The 21,121-nt window shown below is 48.2% G+C and overlaps 1 protein-coding gene across 5 annotated transcripts in view; it reads right to left on the bottom strand.

The window, feature by feature from the left end:
- Positions 1–1,153: 1,153 nt before the first annotated feature.
- Positions 1,154–21,121, bottom strand: part of SYBU (syntabulin) — a 51,744-nt gene continuing 31,776 nt past the window's right edge. For 3 of the 5 annotated variants that reach the window (XM_035125116.2, XM_035125118.2, XM_035125120.2), the window contains 4 exons: positions 18,141–18,243; positions 7,969–8,175; positions 3,726–3,875; positions 1,154–2,990 (listed from right to left, as the gene is read on the bottom strand). In XM_035125116.2, the coding sequence (XP_034981007.2) occupies positions 1,895–2,990; positions 3,726–3,875; positions 7,969–8,175; positions 18,141–18,243 (1,556 nt within the window). In that variant the 3' untranslated portion in view covers positions 1,154–1,894. The remainder of the gene's footprint in view (positions 2,991–3,725; positions 3,876–7,968; positions 8,176–18,140; positions 18,244–21,121) is intronic. The other 2 variants (XM_035125117.2, XM_035125119.2) reach the window with 2 other exon arrangements.

Genomic DNA, 21,121 nt, shown 5'->3' with positions numbered 1-21,121 from the left:
TAGGCCAAAACATCTGGAGGGCCGCAGTTTGGGGATGCCTGTTCTATACAGTGGTACCTCTGGTTACGAACTTAATTTGTTCCGGAGGTCCGTTCTTAACCTGAAGCTAATGGGGCCTCCTGCTGCCGCCGCGCCGCCAGAGCACGATTTCTGTTCTCCTGAAGCAAAGTTCTTAACCCGAGGTACTATTTCTGGGTTAGCGGAGTCTGTAACCTGAAGAGTTTGTAACCCGAGATACCACTGTATTTCCCACTTCATACCCATGTTTCCTGTCCTTAGCTCAGCTGCGAAACTCCTTGCATCTCTGTAGACAACTCACAAGCTTCCCAAGCCTAATTTACCTGAAGGTGGTAAGGACGAGGGTGGGTGCTGAATGCAATAAGTGGTAATGAACAAGGTATTTCTCTTCTTTGGCCGCAATAGGAACAGTAACTGCACCTGTATGCTGCTTTGCTTCAAGATGAGCAAAAGCGGTAAGATTGACAAGTGCCCAAACTATGGCTGTGGAGTCTGTGGACATCCAGATGTTGAGTGCCACCAGCCTTCCCTGACCACTGGCCAGATGTGAGGGATCTGGCCCTCCAGATGTTGCTGAACTATAAATCTCACCATCCCCGGATCCTTTGGATTGGAATAGCTAATGGCCAATTGCAAATACCGCCTTTTGAGAGGAGGACTGTGGTCAGGCAGCTGCAGGCAATCTTGGAGGACATAGATTATTTCGATCCATCCCAATCTGGGTCTAGTCCTGGCCATGGAGCTAAGTTGCCCTTGGTTGCCTTGATGGAGAGCAGGATAGGGGGAGTGTGACTGGTTCCTGCTTCTTGATCTTGATCATTGGCATTTGATACCACCGGCAGGGAACTGGAACTGGGGGGGGGGGTTACTGTATTATTACATTGATTCCAATCCTACCTTCAGGTTTTTTGTGGGTTTCTTGCATTCAAGTGGTGTATAAATTTCATGAAACAAACCAACCGTGGGAGGGCCTAAGGTTACCATATCTTCCATTGAGCATGGCAGCCGGTGCTGCTGGGAATTGTAGTCCAAGCACACCTTGTGGGCCTCGACCCCTGGCTACACATTGTGTAATCCCTACTTGTAACCCAGATTTCTTGCAGTGATCCATGCCCAGCTAAATCACAGACACCAGTTCAGTTTCAACATGCTTTACTTATAACTTGTGATTATAAAGCATTCTTCTTCTTCTTTTTCCTTAAAAGATTATTTAACAAGAAAAAAAATAAGTTAGTACACATACATTTAAAATATTCCTCCATACACTTGTGTGACAGCAGTACGTTCCGAGTAAGACTTCATTTAAGACTTTGAACAGACTTCATAAAATATATTCACAATCATATTTATAAACGTGGTTAATAACAAGATTCAAGACTCCACCCACCCACCCACCTACAATAACATTTCCCCCTCTCTTTTTAATTTTTGGTTTATGGTCCCCTTGTACACAGGATCAGTGGAATGCTGGGGGCGATTACATAATTAAAGCACCGCGAAGAAGCACAGACAGACAATACATGCGAGGCTTATGTAAGCTGCCTTTGTAAGAGTGTACTTTCCCCTCCCATCTGAAAACAATTTGGTATCACAATCCACACATCCAACGACAGAACGAGAAGTGCTTAGCATGCTTTTTCTCTCTCTTTTTTAAAAAATGCACTTGCGTTTACATTTAGCGGCAGAAAGTCTCCATGCCACCAATAGCCTTTCTTCTTCTTCTTCAGTTTCAAACAATGAACATGTTTTCAACTAAATATAGTGCAAATCAAACATTTAGGAGCAGGACGGACAGAACCCAACATTATATTCACGCAACCAGAACCACACCCACCAGAACTCAGCCTCTTGGCACAACTGTACAGGAGAATTCCCTCTAGGGTCTGACGCTGATGGGCACGTGGCGGAGAGAATTCAAGGCGACCAAGCAGCACCCTCGAAGCAAGGCTCCGAAATTGTAGACGGGGTGAGTCCCTGCTCGCTGAGTACTGAACATCCACATTACCGTTGGCAGAATGGGAGCAGCTACGGCCAAAGCATCAACAAAGAAGCTGCTGCTCCAGTATCTTTTCACAACGCTCCTCTCGGACAACTTCGTGACATTCCCAAAGCCTTCGGCGTGACAGTCTGTGAAGTCCAGTTCCTTCATGACTCTGTTCTCGTAATACCTAGAATCCACAGCATCGTGTGCCGACTCCAGCGGGGATAAAAGGATAGCGGAATTCGGATCGCATGGAGTCAAGTCCACGAGCAAGTCTGTGATGCTTTCGAGACCAGATCCGTCGGATTCTTTCGAAGCTGAAGAAGGGCTGATGGGGCGTCCCTCGTGCGCCTTGAATATGTTCTGGATCAGCTGCTCCATGCTTGAGCTGTACAGCAACACATCAGCCTGAACTGCCTGCTCCATTGCCAAACTATGGCTGTGGCTGTCATCTTCTTCTTTGGCATTTGTGAGGTTTTTAACGAGATCCAAATGGTTTAAGGGGGAAGGTGTAAAGAGTTCGAGTGTGGCGTCCATCGCCGTCTCTTCAAATACATCGTTCCCATTGGCCACGTCATCACTAAGCAACACACCACTATCTGCCATATCCTCCACAGAGTGGTCCTCCATGAGCATGCTGTCAGCCATTTTGGAGTAGGCTGCACTCGGAGTCAAAGACTTATCAGGTGACCCACACACATAATCTAGGCTGTGATCCTCGTGACAAGAGCCGTTCTGTGCCATTTCCATGCTCTGGAGCAAGGTCTCCAGCTTCTTGTTCTGGATGTTAATGTCCACAAAATACTTCTGAATCCCTTTGTCTTTCTCAGCCAAGCTGTTCTTCATGGTTTCGATAACCTGCTTGAGTTGTTTGATCTCCTTCCTTGCTTCCTTCAAGGCAAGCTGGGCTTCCACCCGATGACACTCTTCTTCAATCCAGTCTTCCCTCATGCGGGCAAGTTGAGATTTCAGTTCCTTGATTTCTGTTTCTCTGAATGGAGGGCAAAACAAAACAAGGCATCATTTCCTGTGAGGAGAACCTGCCCTTTTGAGGTTACCAAGCTAGGAGAGAAAAGATATGGTGAACAAGATGTATGAAGAAAGCTAGAGGTTTTTTGCTTGAATCAGACATGGTCAGCTCATAGACATGGTTAACTCCTCTGGATACTGTTGGACTACAAGTCCCATCATCTCTGACAATCATGTCACCTACTCCTGTGGTAGAGTAAAGAGATACCTATATATCAAGAAATTGGCTTTTATAACAACAAAACTATTATATAAACTGTTTCTAGGGCCATTGACTGACCTCATGTTTAAGCAAGAACATTATAGATGAAACCCAATGTGGTGAGAATGAAAGTCCCCTTCAGTTCCAATCCCCTGCAATCTCCTGTCCCCTTCTTTCAAATCAGTTCTGGAGGGCTTCTCCAAGTCTCTGGGGCAGATTGGAGGGGGTAAAATCTGTCTTGCATCAGCCCCCAGCCAGCATGGCCAATGATCCAGGAAGATGGGAACAATGTTTGGAAGGCCATCCATGCATTCACCCAGGGTAACCAATGTGATGGACTCCTTGTTGTCAGGAATAATAAGAGTTGTAGTCCAGCAGTATCAGGGAACCCACATTGGCCATCCCAGCACTAAAGCCTTAAGCAAGCTTCACTGGGGAGGGCATCTGAAATCAGGGTGCCGTCACTGAAAAGGGCCTATTAGTAGAAACTCTTACCTTTCTTGCAGTCTGCTCTCAGATTCCTTCAGTTTTGTTTTCAGGTGCCTCACTGTAACTTCCTTTTGCTGCAGAGGGGTCAGATACTGCTCTGGGCTAGGTGGTTTGATGCCATGGTTCTCTCCACAAGAGGTGTATCTTGCCGGCCGCCTGCAACAGAAAAATGTTGTTGTGCCTGCAAATTTTATGTTTACATTCTGCTTATGGCAAGAACCGGTGATTTAGGTTGCAATTCTATACAGGCTTACCAGGGAATAAGTTGCACTGAAATGGATGTTCCCTTTTTGAAGCTGTTTTAAATTGCTGAGGTTAAATAACTGTCATTACTGATGATGGATGTATTTTAAAATCTTTTTTCCGTAATATGGTATGGCTCCTCTATTGTATTTTTGTGATTGCAAATTGTTTTAAACTAGGCATCCCCAAACTTCGGCCCTCCAGATGTTTTGGACTACAATTCCCATCTTCCCCGACCACTGGTCCTGTTAGCTAGGGATCATGGGAGTTGTAGGCCAAAACATCTGGAGGGCTGCAGTTTGGGGATGCCTGTTTTAAACTGTTTTTAATTTTGTGTTTTAATATTGCAACCCCCTCTGGGACCTTACGGTGAAGGGAGGTTATAATAAACAACATCGAATTTAATGATGATGATGTTACTATTTATTGGTGTGGTCAAGTTGTTTTTTAAAGGTTGCTTATGTCTGATGTTAGCCACCTTGGGCTTACTGAGGAAAGGTGGAAGATAAAAGTATAAACTAACTCATAATAAACAGTGCTACGTCATGACATGTGAGGCTACCTTTGGAAGCGCCAGTTGGTGCAAATTGCTGAGGCTAAACTGTTGATGGGGACAGATGCCATCAATAAATATTTCAGCTGCTAAAAGCTTCCCATGTGTTACTGGCTTCTGAAAATTCAAGGTTAATCCCAAAGTTCTGGGATGATGGGGACTGCAGTTCAACACCTAGAGGGCAACATCCACGATCTGGGTGCCATCACCAAAAAGGCCCTCCTACCTAAAAGGCCCTAGTAAGGGCTGTGCACTGGATCCCAAACCAAACTGAGACAATCCTAGTTAACCTGGGATTCGGGTGCATAGGACTGAGGTGGCCCCAGATCTACTTGGAACAGATCAAGTCCATCAGAACGATTCAGGGCTCTCAAAGCAAGGGACAGTCTGGCAGTGAGAAGAGAGGGAAGATTGAGACATGCAGGCAGTCTACATCTACCTCCCTGCCTCGGACCATATATTTCATCAGGATATAAAGCCCCAGGATTAAGCATATGGACCGGGAGGGGGGGTGGGAGAAAAGGGGACCCACATTTCCTCTCCCTCCACCTGACTGCATGTTTAATTAGGGTTTAAAACTTCACTTAAATATGTGGCTAGGAGAGGGGGGGAGAGAAGGAAAGGCACATGTGTTAAATGATAGTAATTGAGTCAACCACCAGTCTGACACTGGAGGCAGACTGTTGACAGAATGCACCCTTTTCTGGCTGCCTGTATTGCACGCAGACATTGTCTCATCCACCATTCCAGTAAGTAAACGACAAAGCCACAAAAACTGCCTACAAATGATTTCAGAAATATCAGGAAGAATCCACAACTATGATGCTGTCTGAGAAGGTATGGGAACTCTTTTGGGGGGGTGAGACCTTGTTGGCATGCATGTGCTAATTAGTTTTCAGCACCTTCTAGAGATGTAGTTAATTCTGCTAAGTGTTTGCCAATAAAGTGGGCTGCTTTTCTGCATTTTTCCTGGAGCATCTTCCAGCAGGCTCCCTACATCACTGCCTGCAACTGCGTTGCCCAGACTGACTCCCCACCTGTATTGTAACCAGTGGTGTAGTGAAACAGGGATAGGGCAGAACTTATTTCATAGGTCAGCTGGGGGGTGGGGGGAGAGAGAAGGAAAGGCACATGTGTTAAATGATAGTAATTGATATTTGCCAATGTTAAATGATAGCAATTGCTATTTGCCAGTCCTTTGCATGCCAGACAAATAGGCTTTTCTCAGAGAGAAACCCGCCCATCACATGCATAGCTGAGTGCTGCTTTTATTTTGAAGAACTCTCAAGTCCCTTTATTATCACCAGCCAAAATGTCACAGATATAAAGAGCAAGCTTCTGAGTCCCCCCCCCCCAACTCTTCCTTTATGCCAAGAGCAGGGGATGAGGGCAAATGGCTTCGTATTGAAGCCACAACGTCCGCGTTGGTAAAAAATTCATTTTTGTTGTCAGGACTTAGAAGGAGTGGCTCTGGGGGCATGGCTCTGGGGGTTGTCAGGAAGAGTGGCTGCACTTCAGAATTCACCACCACACCATTGCATGTCAACAAATGTAGTCATACGCCAATGTGGAAACCATAGTACAATCTTCTGGTTGCTCACTGTCATGAAAGAAGAAGTGAAAACATTTGCACCCTTGGTGAGCAGCACAAGGGTTTTAATCCAGAAGGACCCTGGGAGTTTGATTGGCCAATGGCATAAGAAAAACTGTAACCATGGTTGTGACCCTCCCATTAGGTAGACAGGAGCTGCCATATGCTTGGTTAGACCATTGGTCCATCCAGCTCATACCCTTCTAGTGTCCCTATTTTCCATGGACAGTCCCAGAACTACAAGAGCCATCCTGGCTTCTGCTTTGATCCCATAATCTTCCTTTTCCCTCACCAGTGGCGCCTCCACCAAGCTCAGGGAGGAGAATGAACTGGCGCTTGTTCTGAGTGGCAGTGGCAGTGGCAGTGGCAGCTGCGAGGGAGCATCCTGTGGCCTTTCCATGGCCACCACTGCCAGCCTCCTCCCTTGGGCAGCTCATAGCAGTTGTTGGGGGGCAGGCAGAGAACAGGGCTGCCCTGGGCGGGAAGAAAGGGTGAGCAGAGTGCAAGGTGTCTCGACCCTTTTAATTAATAATAATAATAATAATATAATAATAATAATAATAATATATTATTTATACCCTGCCCATCTGGCTGGGTTTCCCCAGCCACTCTGGGTGACTTCCAGCAGAATATTAAAATACAATGATTCATCCAGTATTAAAGGCAGGGCTGCCTTCAGATGTCTTCTAAAAGTCTGGTAGTGGTTTTTCTCTTTGACATCTGGTGGGAGGGCATTCCACAGGGTGGGTGCCACTACTGAGAAGGCCCTCTGCCTGGTTCCCTGTAACTTCACATCTCGCAGTGGGGTAACCGCCAGAAGGTCTTCGGAGCTGGACCTCAGTGTCCAGGCAGAACAGAATTAAAAAATGCTTTGTGCGTCCGCATATAATCCTGCCTGTTCTAAAATTTATTTATTGGTGTGTATGTTTTTCTTTTTGTAAATCTACCAAGGAATAAAACAAAACTGAGATTAAGAGGTTTTTCAGGACAGTGGAGGGTGTGTGTGCTGTGTCCCATTGGTGGTGGAAATGCTCTGCGGGGGTTGGGGGGACAAAAAAAGGGAGGTTGAGGAGGTTCAGTGGGGTGTGTGTGTGTGTGTGAGAGAGAGAGAGAGAGAGAGAGAGAGACAGAGAGAGAGAGAGAGAGAGAGAGAGAGAGAGAGAGAGAGAGAGAGAGAGAGAGAGAGAGAAATGACTGGCAGAAGCTCTCCAGGGTTCCAGGCAGGGCACATTCCAGACCCTTCCAGGAGCTGCCTGGGATTGAAGCTGAGACCTAGTGCATGCAAAACAGGCATTCTACCACTGAGCTATGTTCTTCCTGGACATCGTATTTCCTGGAGCAAACTTAAGTACTCTAGATGAAGCAGATAGCAAGCAACACCCATTTGCCTCTAGTAAAGACATCAAGTGAAGAAGTGGCCACACAAAGGTCAGGACTCGGATCACACATCAAAGGACACCACACAATGCAACAACACCAGAGGCTCTTTTTGCAGCAGCTGCAGGTCAAGGCAATGGCAGGCAGGGTTAAGTTCTATTCTATCCCGCAACAGGGTGGTATAGAAGAACTGTTATTGCAGACTGTCGAGTTAGCAAGGAATATGCAGCCTTTTGCAAAGCTTCTTCCCTCGGAGGGAAATTAATTGGTTTGGCGGGTGAGCTGATGGTGCCGTCACTGCCACCACACCTGTTCAAAATGCCTAAAGGATGTCACTGAAATGCCTGGAGAATTTACGAGCCTGATGTACCATGTAATGAAGAAAATCTTCAGTTACAATTGGAGATTCTGATGACAGCTGAGAACGGAGGGGGCTTAGGTGATTGGCGGGGCAGAGAGAGGAAAAAGCTGCGAAGCTCACTTGCCTCAAAATGGGGCTGTTATCACTTCCTTTGTATGAGCCTGAATTGCTGCTGCTGGCCGAAGAAGCCTTGTAATTCGGGTGGGTGCTAATGGGACTCAACTGATTTTTGCACAGCATTGACAGGAAGTCCTTTTCGCGGGATGTGGTAGGAGGGCTAGATCCAGACTTGTAGGACAGGGCTCCGTTATTCCGTCCGTGGGGACCCCGGCTGGAGTAGACAGCAAAAACAGTGTGTTATAGGGCACGAGATAAAATGTACATCAGAGTTACAATCAGTCAGTTGTATTAATCTGTTTAAAAGCCTCTTGGTTGATAGAAAAAGGTATCCCAAAATAATTGGGCAGGGTATCCATTTTTTAAATGTTGCTTTGAAAAAAATAAAAGAATAATAATTAAAATTGCATGTGGTTGTCGCCCCTTTCAAAGATGTATCCTTCCACTCTACATAAGAGGGAAAGTTCATTCAAAGGCAGTGTTTGCTGGGGCACATGAGCATCTTCCAAAACAGAGGTGGGGAACCTTTATGGCTCCAGATGTTGTAGAACTCAAGCTCCCAATATCGCTGACTATTGGCTATGCTGGTCGGTGATGATGAGAGCCCAACAACCTCTGAAACATCCAAACTAACAGCAAGGACTAGAATGCTCCTTTCTTCACAGCTATTGTTTTATGCATTTGCAAACCTATGCAGATTTAATCACCTGATTGACGGGCTAAATCTCACGCAATGAATCAGCTTAAGATTTCTTTAATTGGGTGGTAGCTCTGATATGTATTATATAGTATTACGGAAGGTTTTCTAAAAATAGATATATGCACATGCACGCTCTCCCATTTCTATGATGCAATAGCCACTAGAGATGTGATAACTACCGTAGTTCATTCAGTCCTATAAAGACCTGCAATTGCTCTAGTCGTCACCAGGAACCTCAAGAGACAAGTTCAACATATCTACTGCTAGAGAAATAAAAGCATTATTACTTTCCATGGGTGTAATTCAAAGGCTAAAATTGCTACTGTCCCAAACCTATTTACCCTGGTTCAGATGTTCATCCTCTTATACGCATCATCCTAATTTAAATGCTTTTTAAAACAACAACTTTTCTATCTGCATGTTGTAAATATTGCAAAATGAAGCTGGAAAATGAGAGGGCATAGCATCTGAAAACCTCACTTTCTAGGAGAACATACTGTAAAAGCGTCATGTTTATTGTTTTAGTTTCTAAGCACTTTTGACTCCTTTTATTATTATTACATTGGTACCTCTGGTTGCAGACACAATCCGTTCTGGGGTGCCGTTCACACCCCGAAAAGTCCGTAACTAGAGCGGCGCTTCTGTGCATGTGCAAAGCGCAATAAAGTGCTTCTGCGCATGTGCGAACCACACAGAACGCTTCTGCGCATGTGTGAACTGCGCAGAATGCTTCTGCGCGTGTGCGCGCAGTGAAACCTAGAAGTAAACACTTCCGGGGTTGCCGCGTTCTTAACCCGAAAAAAACCGCAACTTGAAGCGTTCGCAAGAAGAGGTATGACTGTATTTAAGAGAGCTAGCAAAATTCAAAGGATTTTCACCACTGCATCTGCTGACATGGGATCTTCCCAATGTTTGTGGGGGGGGGAATACAAATTAGGTTAATAGTGTAAATGGAAATTAACTCTCTAAAGCAGGCTCTGTCAAACCTGTTGCTCACCTCCTACTATTGGATGCAAAAACAACCCCAAAACCATTTCTTTTAAAAAGATCAAAGACGGCAACAGCTGAGAGCAGAAGGGGAAAGATAAAGGAAGCACAGGAGATACACCGCAAATCACAAGGCAGAAAGCTCTGAATTTAGAAAGCGTTTGAACTGGTTTTCCTTCTCTCTTTGCGTGGAACACTTTATACAGACCAGATGGTGGAATGAGTTGTGCTGCAGCAAGGCAGCATCCCAAGGTTGTGGTTGGGTTAGCTCCACTCTGATTTGCCTATGTGGACACAATGGAAAGCTGTCGTGGAAACGCTGAGCAAATCTCTCACAACTGCACCTTGCCCTCGCACAGGAACGAAAATCAAGTAGTATATATACATATTTTTAAAGACTCTAAAAATGTGGGAGGTGGAGGAAAACAGTAAAAGGGGGGGACCTGTTTGCATTTTGCACACATGGTGTAGCAGAGATATTTTTGGCAAGCGTAATTTGCCTGGATGGCTCAAAGGATGTATTTGAAAAGGATATTTTATGGAGCTTGAGCGAGGGGATTTTAAGGCTTGGCTCTGTGGTTTCCCCCTCTTCACTTCCTTGCTCATTTTTTTTTTTAAAGATCATTATAAATATATTTAACTCAAATATCCTAGGGTACAATTCTTTTAGGAGAAACTGCATGAAGGTGACCACATTACTTGTGCGACTCAAGTTAATCCAGTTCCCAGTTCCAGCAAATTTGTTTCATTATGGTATCAAGCTTCTTTCAGTCGAGGAGAATTTTGTTTGAAGGAGGGGAAAGTGTATTATTATTATTATTTTATCTAAAAGAGGGGCATTTTCCAGGTTTTAAGCTTTGCTGGTTTATGGCATTTTTATCCTGCCTCTCCTCTGAGAAGAGTTCAGGGCAATGCTCTTCTTTGCAAAATGTCCCTCACAAGCTGTCTCCCCCACACATAGTTCCAGGATAGAAAAGGTTGATTCTGAGTGGGGCAAATGGCCAGTGGAAAAAGGATGGAGCATTTGCCAACCCACACTCAAAATCACAGCTTCCCAAAGTTGCTTTTCAAGTTAAAATAAATAAATTAATCCTCAGCGAGCCTCAAGGGAGTTCAGAAACTTTCACTTTGATATTAAATTAATTGCAGCTTGCAGCAGCATCCAAACTCTGGCACGTGAATAATCCTAACCATAGTTAGTGGAAATGAGCCAACTTCAGACCATACAGGTAGTCTATGAAGTCCACTTGTTTCAACTAAGCATAGTTAAGATCAGGGTTCCCAAACTAAGGCCCGGGGGCCGGATGCGGCCCAATCGCCGCCTAAATCTGGCCCGCGGATGGTCTGGGAATCAGCATGTTTTTACATGAGTAGAATGTGTCCTTTTATGTAAAATGCATCTCTGGGTTATTTGTGAGGCCTGCCTGGTGGTTTTACATGTGTAGAATGTGTCCTTTTATTTAAAATGCATCTCTGGGTTATTTGTGGGGCATAGGAATTCATTCATAATTCCCCCCCAAAAAAATATAGTCTGCCCCCCCACAAGGTCTGAGGGACAGTGGACCGGCCCCCTGCTGAAAAAGTTTGCTGACCCCTGAGATGAACCACAGTCCAGGTGGATCTTAGGCAAGTCAATAGAAAAATTGTGGGTTGGTGTTTTGTTTTGTTTTGGCGTTTTTGTAAAAAAAAAATGCTCAACGACTTTTGGGGTTGTGAGGGACAAGGGATACAGGGAAGTCCCTCCCATCTTAAGTTCCAGCCCATCCCCAAGCACTGGGGAGAGCAGGGAGAGCTCTGCCTCCAGCGGAGAGTCAGGAAGTGGTGTCCGAGGCTCAGGCAAGGTTGCGGAGCCCATGCCCCAGGTGGGACAGGAAGGTGTGAGCACGGGGGGAAGGCCAATTCCCCCAACTCCGGAATTGCGACGCAAATGTAGGGGGAAGAGGCTGGGTCTCCCAAAGCTTCTTTGCTGGAAGAAAACGCGCCATTCTCCATTCGGAGGTTCTGACACCTCACCGTAAGCATGTATATAGATCGTTCTGACCACTGTAAATAATCAGCACTTAATAAAAGTCTTAAAAGACTATGCTGCGAGGAGTCGTTACTCTAGAGTAGCCACATCAGCGCCTCTGACAGCAACCTCCGAATCTTTTTTGGCTACTTTGGAGTGCCGCGATGAGCGCGCAAGAGGCTGAGCGTTGGAGGCTGGAGGCCGAAGCGGCGAAGCAGGAGATACGGAACCTGACAGCGCAGGCCCAGCAGCAATTACATGCCGCTCAGGAGGAAGCGCGCGGGACGCGGGAGGAGCTGAACAAGCTGGTGGAGCAGGTGAGGACGAAAGAGGAGACTGAGAAGCAGCTAAGGGTGATGGTATTGGACCTGCAGAAAAAGTTGGATGAGGAAAGAGCCGCGAGAGGTGGGGGGGCGCCCCAGCCACAGCTAGTCCAAATGAGAAGGGGACAGACCCTAGTCACCAAGTTTAGCGGCGACCCTAGGGAGTACCTAGGATTTGAGACGGAAATAAACTATGCGCTGGAACTGCATGCAGCGGAATTCCCAGATGACGCGCACAGAGTCTCCTTTATTATAGAGCATTTGACGGGGGCCGCCCGCGAATGGGTCAGACCGCTCATCGCGCAAAAAAATGATTGCATGAAGAACGTAAAACTATTATAGGAAGCTTTAAAAATAATGTACGCTAGTGACAGTGAAATGGAAGCCACAAAAGAAGAGCTTCATAACTTAACACAAGGAAAATTAACAGTTAGAGAGTACTGGGCGAGATTCACCATGCTGGTGCACAAACTGGGGTGGGATCTGCACAGTGATCCAGTGAAATCAGCTTTCTATCTGGGCTTGCACCCAGACGTTAAGGATGAGCTGGCGAGAGGTCCAAAACCGCGGACTATGGATGAGTTGAGCAAAGCTGCGCTAGCGGTGGGGGTGAGACAGGAATCCAGATGGAATGACAAACAAACGACGCACGCAGCAAAACCTTGGTTCCCACGCTCCCAGGACAGACCTCATCACCAAACCCCACCCCAGGGCCCACCCCAAGCCCTGCCCAGAGCCGGAACCGATGGAGATCGGAGGAGCGCGCGCGCGGGCTTTTCAAACCCAGGCACCACAGAAACGCAAAGAGGGGAGGGGAGGAAACTGCTTTTTGTGCCACTCCCCCAGTCACCTCATCAGGAATTGTCCGCATCGCTGGGAATGGCAGGGAAGGGCGGGAACTGTTATGCCCGCCCCCACAGACTCAACGCAACAGCAGGGAAACGAGACAGCCTGGCTGCAGGAGACAAGGGGCAGCAGCCAGGCGCAATCGACGGAAACCAGCCCCCTCCCTCCCTCCCTTCCACAGAGGGGCAGAGCCAGCCCACACACCCCAGAGCAGGGGTGGTTCTAGAAGTGACTCTGACACTCCCTAATGGGTACCCACTGACGGTTTTAGCGTTAATCGACTCGGGGGCATCTGCCAATTTTTTTCCAAGAAATTTTGCGGAAGCACACCAGATCCAACTGCTGCAGCTGGACTTTCCCCTGCACGTCTCCACCATTGATGGCAGGGAGTTACTGGGAGGGGCCATCACCCACATGACCCCCCCCCCATGAGAATGACAGTAGGAAGGCACTCAGAGACACTGGCTTTCAACGTCACCACCATCTCAGACCATCTCAGGGCATGAGCTGGCTGGCGCGCCACGACCCCTCCATCAGTTGGTACCAGAGACGCATTACATTTGGGTCTGACTTTTGTCTGGAACATTGCATGCAGCACCAACCAGGGGAGGGGCCACTGATAGCCACGGTGGCCACCATGCACGTTAAGGGGGGAGAGACGATTCCCAAACAGTATTGGGACCTACAGGAGGTCTTCAGCGAAGCGGAATCCGACCAGTAACCTCCCCACAGGTCCTTTGATTGTCAGATAAACCTGATACCGGGGGCAACGCTGCCCCCAGCCAAGCTGTACTCCATGTCAGACCAGGAACTGGAGGATCTGAGGGAGTTCATCGACATGAACCTCAAGCGGGGGTTCATCAGAGAAAGCAAGGCAGCAGGGGGCAGCCCGGTCTTCTGGGTGGACAAGAAAGACACGCAACAGCGCCGTCTGGTGGTGGATTTTAGATGCCTGAACAGCATGACAGAACCAGTGGCGTTTCCAATGCCCAGAGTGGACGATCTGTTGACAGCAGCGCGCAGGGGCAAGATCTTCACCAAGCTCGATCTACGGGGAGCGTACAACTTAATCAGGATCAGGGAAGGCGATGAGTGGAAGACCACGATGTTCACGCCTCTGGGATCGTTTGAATACCTGGTGATGCCCTTCGGTTTGCAAGGAGGCTCAGCATGCTTCCAGGCCTTCATGCACCACGTCCTAGGCTCACTCCTCTTCAAGAACTGCTTGGTCTTCCTAGATGACATCCTTATATACTCCCAGGACCCAGTGCAGCATGTGAAGGATGTCAGGGAAGTGTTGCAGCGCCTGAAGGAGCACCACCTGTATGTGAAGCTGGAGAAGTGCAAGTTTCACACCAAGGAGGTGGACTTCCTGGGCTACAAGCTGTCAGACAAGGGGCTAGCAATGGATAAGGACAAGGTGCAGGCCATCCTGGACTGGCACAGCCCCAGGACGCGCAAAGATGCCCAACGCCTACTAGGCTTCGCCAACTTCTACAGGAAGTTCATCAAGAACTTCTCTCGAGTTACGGCTCCCATCACTGACTGCCTGAGAGGCAAGCAGAAGTTCAGGTGGACACAGGAGGCGCAAGCAGCATTCGAAAGCCTCAAGAGGGTGTTCGCATCAGACCAGAACCTGTTCCATGTGGTACAGCACGCGCCACTGCGCATCGAAACTGATGCTTCAGACCGTGCGGTGGGAGCCATTTTACTGCAACTGGATGCCAACAGAGAGTGGAGACCCTGTGCCTTTTTCTCCAGAAAGCTGACCCAGCCAGAGCGCAACTACACGGTGTTTGATAAGGAGCTTCTCGCGATCCATTCTGCGTTTAAACACTGGAGACACTTCCTGGTGGGCGCCAAGCACCCCATTCAGGTGTGCACGGACCACAAGAACCTGGAGTTCTGGAGAACAGCCAGGGTGCTCAACCAGCGGCAGATACGGTGGGCAGAGTTCTTCTCGCACTTCAACTTCTCCATCCACTACATACCGGGGGAGCAGAATGTCAGGGCGGATGCCCTCTCCCGCAAACCAGAGTACATGGAGGAGGAGTTGCCACCAGCACCCCGACACGTGTTCCCCCCATCGGCATGGTCCTGCGGAGCAGCAGTGGTGAGCGAGGCAGAACTCACAGCACTGACGGCAGCAGATGAGTTCGCCACCCACATCTTCAGAGATCTGCGAGGGGGGAGGGAGCAGGCAAAAGACTTTGAGGAAAGGAGGGGGTTGCTTTTTTACAGGGGAGCCCTATACCTGCCCACCACACAGCTCAGAGTAAGGTCCTCAAGCAGATGCACGACAACCCAACAGCGGGTCATTTTGGAAGGGACAAAACCACTCACTTAGTCATGAGACACTTCTGGTGGCCAGGGGTGCGGGAGGATGTTCGGGACTATGTAAGGGGCTGTGACACCTGCCAGCGAGCAAAGGTAGTCAGAGCAGCACCAGCAGGGTTGCTGGAGCCATTAGCCACACCGCACAGGCCATGGGAAGTAGTGTCCATGGACTTCGTCACAGACCTGCCTTCTTCCAGGGGCAAGACAGCAGTGTTGGTGGTGGTGGACCTCATGTCCAAAATGTGCCACTTTATACCGTGTGCCAGGGCGGTCTCTGCAGAAGAGACGGCCAAACTGTTCGTTGACCACGTATTCAGACTGCATGGGTTACCCTTAAGGGTTATTTCGGACCGAGGCCGCCAATTTGTTTCCAGGTTCTGGCGGCGGCTCATGAACCTCCTGCAGGTGGAGGTCAGCTTGTCGACGGCTCGGCACCTGCAGACCAATGGACAGGCGGAGAGGGTCAACGCCATTCTGCAGCAGTACCTGAGATGCTACGTCAGCCAGAGGCAAACGGACTGAGTGGATACCTGCCACGGAAGTACAAGAGGAATTTTTAGTGGAAGAGTTCCACGCCCTTTTCCCCCACAGGCCCAAGCCCTGGCACATGGAAAGAGAGGGAGAGGGGGAGGGGTGGGAGGAAGGGATCGCAGGAAGCAGCTCTCCATGGAGATGGGAAGCGGAATTTGAGGATACGGAAGAAGAGGTGTGGGTTTCACCGAGGTTGACTACGTCAGAGGCAGGAGAGGACTGGCAGCACATTTTTACTCCCACCAGCTCTGACGCCACAGACTTTTTGGGATTCCCGTCTTCTCAGGGGGAGGGGGAAAGATCGCCGGATTGGGGGGAAATTTTTACACCCACAGACTCTGACACCACGGACTTTTTGGGGTTTCACTCGTCCCCAGCAAGCGGAGAGCCCCTAGGGAGGGGGGAAGGGGAGCCTGGGAGGGGGGTGGATGTGAGGGACAAGGGATACAGGGAAGTCCCTCCCATCTTAAGTTCCAGCCCATCCCCAAGCGCTGGGGAGAGCAGGGAGAGCTCTGCCTCCAGCGGAGAGTCAGGAAGTGGTGTCCGAGGCTCAGGCAAGGTTGCGGAGCCCATGCCCCAGGTGGGACAGGAAGGTGTGAGCACGGGGGGAAGGCCAATTCCCCCAACTCCGGAATTGCGACGCAAACGTAGGGGGAAGAGGTTGGGTCTCCCAAAGCTTCTTTGCTGGAAGAAAACGCGCCAATCTCCATTCGGAGGTTCTGACACCTCACCGTAAGCATGTATATAGATCGTTCTGACCACTGTAAATAATCAGCACTTAATAAAAGTCTAAAAAGACTATGCTGCGAGGAGTCGTTACTCTAGAGTAGCCACATCAGCGCCTCTGACAGGGGTCTCCTGGTTTTTACTTTTTGAAATATGGCAACCCTAGAAATGTGCAAGCCAAAAGACTTGCTGGGGCTTGTTTTCATAGCTGTAAGCAAGGATGGCAGCTTCTATGTTTTGAGCATATGGGAGAGATGATGTTCGTTGCATTGCCAGGGCAGAGCAAATTGTTCTCAGGAGTTCCTGTGATTAACCAGGAATGATTTATTAATTATAGAATGTTCTGTAATGTACTAGAAAAAGTCGTATTCTGCACAACTTTGCCATAGTGGGGGTATATATAAAAACACACCATGCATACATGCTTTTGAGAAAGAGTTGGCAGGCGGGCGCAGCGCAGCTGCCGCCCGGAGGACCGGAGCCCTGCGCAACCCAGCCTGGCCATAGGGCCGGCCCTGGGCCAGGGGGCGCTGCCCGCCCCTGTTGCGACGCCCCTGCGCGCGACGGAGGCGGCCCCAGGCCTGCGTGCCTCTGGAGAGCGGCCTGAAGCCGCTGAACAGCTGAGAGGCACGCCTGGGGTGGCCTCCACCGCGCCTCTCAGTGGGCGCAGTGGCGCCCCTGGTGGCCTGGCGCCCCGCACCACCGGACCCGGGCCTAGAGACAGCCCTGAGTTCCACTGCTGTTTTTAAATGACTTCTGCCTTTTATGATTTGCCATTAAATTTAGAGGTATCTTCTCTCCTCATCCCTATCCTTTAGCCAGTTTTCTGCTGCCGAGCAACATTCAACAGGTGTTGATCCCCCACATTTTATAATTTATGTAAATAGATTTTATCTTGTTTGTAGCCTTGTTGTGCACTGCTTAGACGTGATGGTATTAAGCCAGGCATGTCCAAACTCTGTTTCGGGGGCCTAATCCGGCCCGCCAGTTGGTTTAATCTGGCCCCTGTGGCAGTCTATCTCCTGGAGAAAAATCCTAAAAAAAGCTCAACTACTTCAACTTTGGTCGGCCCTCACACATGTTCATGTCATCAAACCCAGCCCTCTTTGGAAAAAGTTTGGGCACCCCTGGAAGCATTATCTCTGCATTAGATAACAGCCCTCACCTAGGTGTCAGATTCTGGTTTGTACCACAAAACACATTTGCAAACACACGAGGAGACAGAAACATACCTGCCAAGTTGCTGTCAGAGAAATAAGGGACTGGGCCGGAAATAGCAGACCGGAAGTAGCGCTGCCGCCATTTTGGAACTGGGCGGAGCATGCTCAGAAGTGACTTTTGATGCTGCTTTGCCCAGTTCCAAAATGGCCACCGTGCCAGAAGTCGCACTGCAGCCATTTTGGAACTGGGCAGAGCAGCATCAAATGTCAATTCTGAGCATGCTCTGCCCAGTTCCAAAATGGCTGCCGCGCCAGAATAAATCGGGGGGGGGGGGAGACACACAAAGAAATCCGTTTTTTCAGCTAGGAACAGCTGGAAAAACGGGGATTTCCTGGGGAAAACGGGAGACTTGGCAGCTATGGACAGAAATGAACTGGGGGAGGGCTCCTGGTCAACCTCCTCCTCCAACTTCTATCCTCCACACCCGAACCAAAACAAGCCAATATTCAACAGAAGCTACATTCACAGGCTGGGAGTTGGGCAAAGATGCTGTTGCGTACTTGCGAGAAAAGGATGACCTCTTGCTTCCAGCAGCAGACATGTGGACCTCAGGAGCTGAGATGCTGCCTGTACTGCTTGAGGAGCTAAAATCAGCTTCGCTTCCTAGAAAAGGAAAGGGAAGAGTAAGTGTCTGGTGGAAACCGTAGCTCAAGGATTGATGTGGTGAATCACTGCCATCCTTCCTTGCCTCTCCCACTGGAATTTGGAAACCAAGCCTGCAGTTTTGCAAAATGTTAAGGGTGGATCCGTTTCAGCTTATTCACATTTCCTCAAAACCGATGAGCCAAGAAAAAGGATGCAAATGTTATTCTGGAGTTTTTTTAAAAGCTTGGCTTTTACCATATAGACAATTTGAAACAGCCGAGATCTACTTTTCCACCAGGTCTAAAATAATTATAGGCTGACTCTAGCATTCATTTCCTTTATTATTTGAAGTATACTACTTCTCCAAAAAAAAAAAAAAGGCCACAGTGGTTTACAAATACAAGTTTAAAACACACAAGACCAATAAGAAACAAAAGTATACAAGGAGAAATATCAAAATTCATCTACCAAGACAGGATGAGGGCCTTTTACCATCTGAGGCCTGCACACCAACTAGAGCTTTGGTAAACCTTGTTGTTAGGTTACTGCAGTGCAGTGTACATGGGGGCTGCCTCTGAAGACTGTTCAGGAACTCCGACTAGCTCAAAATACAACTGCAGGACTGCTTGGTGGAACACCTCTCATTAGTTCTAAACGATCTTCCCTGGTTACTGGTCTATGTATTTCCTTCTTTCTTTTAGCCATTTATTTAACAAAAAAGAAAGAAAGAAAGAAAAAGAGGGAAGAAACTTTTTTTAGAAAACACACACATACAATTAACATATTTTAACTCACCGAAGAATTGATGCTTTTGAATTATGGTGCTGGAGGAGACTCTTGAGAGTATCATGGACTGCAAGATCAAACCTATCCACTCCTAAGGAAATCAGTCCTGAGTGCTCACTGGAAGGACAGATCCTGAAGCTGAGGCTCCAATACTTTGGCCACCTCATGAGAAGAGAAGACTCCCTGGAAAAGACCCTGATCTTGGGAAAGATTGAGGGCACAAGGAGAAGGGGACGACAGAGGACAAGATGGTTGGACAGTGTTCTCGAAGCCACCAATGTGAGTTTGACCAAACTGTGGGAGGCAGTGGAAGACAGGAGTGCCTGGCATGCTCTGGTCCATGGGGTCACGAAGAGTCGGACACGACTAAACAACTAAAGAACAACAACATATTTTGGTAGGGTTGTTGTTTAGTCATTTAGTTGTGTCCGACTCTTCGTGACCCCATTAAGAATGGATAGGTTTGATCTTCTTGCAGTCCATGGGACTCTCAAGACCCTATTTTGGTAGGGTATGAGACTCTTAATCTCAGGATCGTGGGTTTGATCCCCACGTTGGGCAAAAAGATTCCTGCATTGCAGGGGGTTGGACTAGATGACCCTCGTGGCCCTTTCCAACTCTATAATTCTATGATACTAAGAAGGAATAAGATGCTGAATATGTTCCAAGGTGGGAAGTAATTTGTTGGTGCAGATTCCATTCATTTCGGCAGGAACAGCACTAACCAACTGTCTTACTGGATCAGTTTCAGAAAACATCTAAGACATGCTGCTAGATGGCTTGTTATCTGCAAATGCCTTAGCTGCAATCCAGTTTAGAGTTATATTCACATGGAGAGCAATCCTATGGCATTGGGAACACGGCCATTTCTATAAAACAGAGATGGGGAGCCTCCGGCGTGCATTTCAGGATAGAGAGGGATCTGTCAGAGTGAAGAAACTAGTCTACTGTATGGAAGGTAGAGTCGTTGCCCAACCCACGTTTGTCTCTGGCCCCACCCACCACCAGTATGTGGCCCCAGGAAGTGTGCCAGGAAGGGAACGTGGCCCCCACTCTCAAACGGGTTCCCGTCCCTGTGGCAAAAAGGTTTGCAACCAGTGCCTCAACACTGGACAGGGCAAAGGGGAAATGTTGCCAAGAGAGGCTGTGGGACTGCAGCATCCCAAGCTCTTTCCCCCAGCCCCCAACACATAAACAATGGAAAGTAATGAAGCCAGCCCTGGAGTCTGTGAGGTTTAATTCCCTCCCATTGGAATGAATAAGGGGGAAACTGTTTAAAACAAACACACCCACACCCAGAAGGGCATATGAAAAGGGGGTCAATCTGCCTTTAGCTCTTCTTCCTCCTCTCACTTCCGGATTGCTCTATCCTATATGATTGCTGAGAAGTAAGAAAGTTCCACAGTGTTCCCACTTTCATGCAGCCGCACATGGGATCTGCATACCCTCCAACATGTTGCAGAGAAAAATCGGGGTGTGCGTCTTTCGGGGCTGTGCTCTTGTGGAAGCCAGGTGACTTGCACGAGAGAATCCTCCCCCCCCCAAAAAAACAGGCATCTTTGGAGGATGTGCTCTTGTGGGAGCAGAAACAGGACCTCCCGGGATCCAGTCACAAGCCAGATGACTTCTGTAATTCCGGGATGTCCCACTCAAAGGGGGACAGTTGAGGGGTATGGGTTTTGAGCTTTAAATCTCGCTTACTTTGGTAGGGTTTTAAGCATGCATAAAGATGTACTTCAGGGATAGGGAACCTGTGGCCCTCTAGATATTGTTGAGATGACAAACACCTTCATCTCTGGCTGTAGGCCATTTTGGCTAGGAGATAAGAGTCTGAAAACATCTAGAGGGACACAGGGTTTCCCATTTCTGATGTAGCTGATAGAAGACGTAGTTCTAGTCCCCCTCAATTCTCCAACTTTAGACTTATTGTGACATTTTAAATATGGGCTAGGTGTCGTCTTCTACAACAATGTGTGTGTGTGAATTGTGGGGCCAAAAGGAGAAGAGGAAAAAAAGAGGAAGTAAACAGACGAGCTGTAAAACCATGCTCCGGGTCAACCTTTTCCACCTACTAAAATAAACGGCAGATTGTGTGGAGTGCTTATGGCAC

Source organism: Zootoca vivipara, chromosome 8 (assembly GCF_963506605.1).
Source record: "Zootoca vivipara chromosome 8, rZooViv1.1, whole genome shotgun sequence".
Lineage (NCBI taxonomy): Eukaryota > Metazoa > Chordata > Lepidosauria > Squamata > Lacertidae > Zootoca > Zootoca vivipara.
The sequence above is the reverse complement of the archived record's forward strand: the minus strand, read 5'-3'. Positions and strand labels throughout refer to the sequence as shown.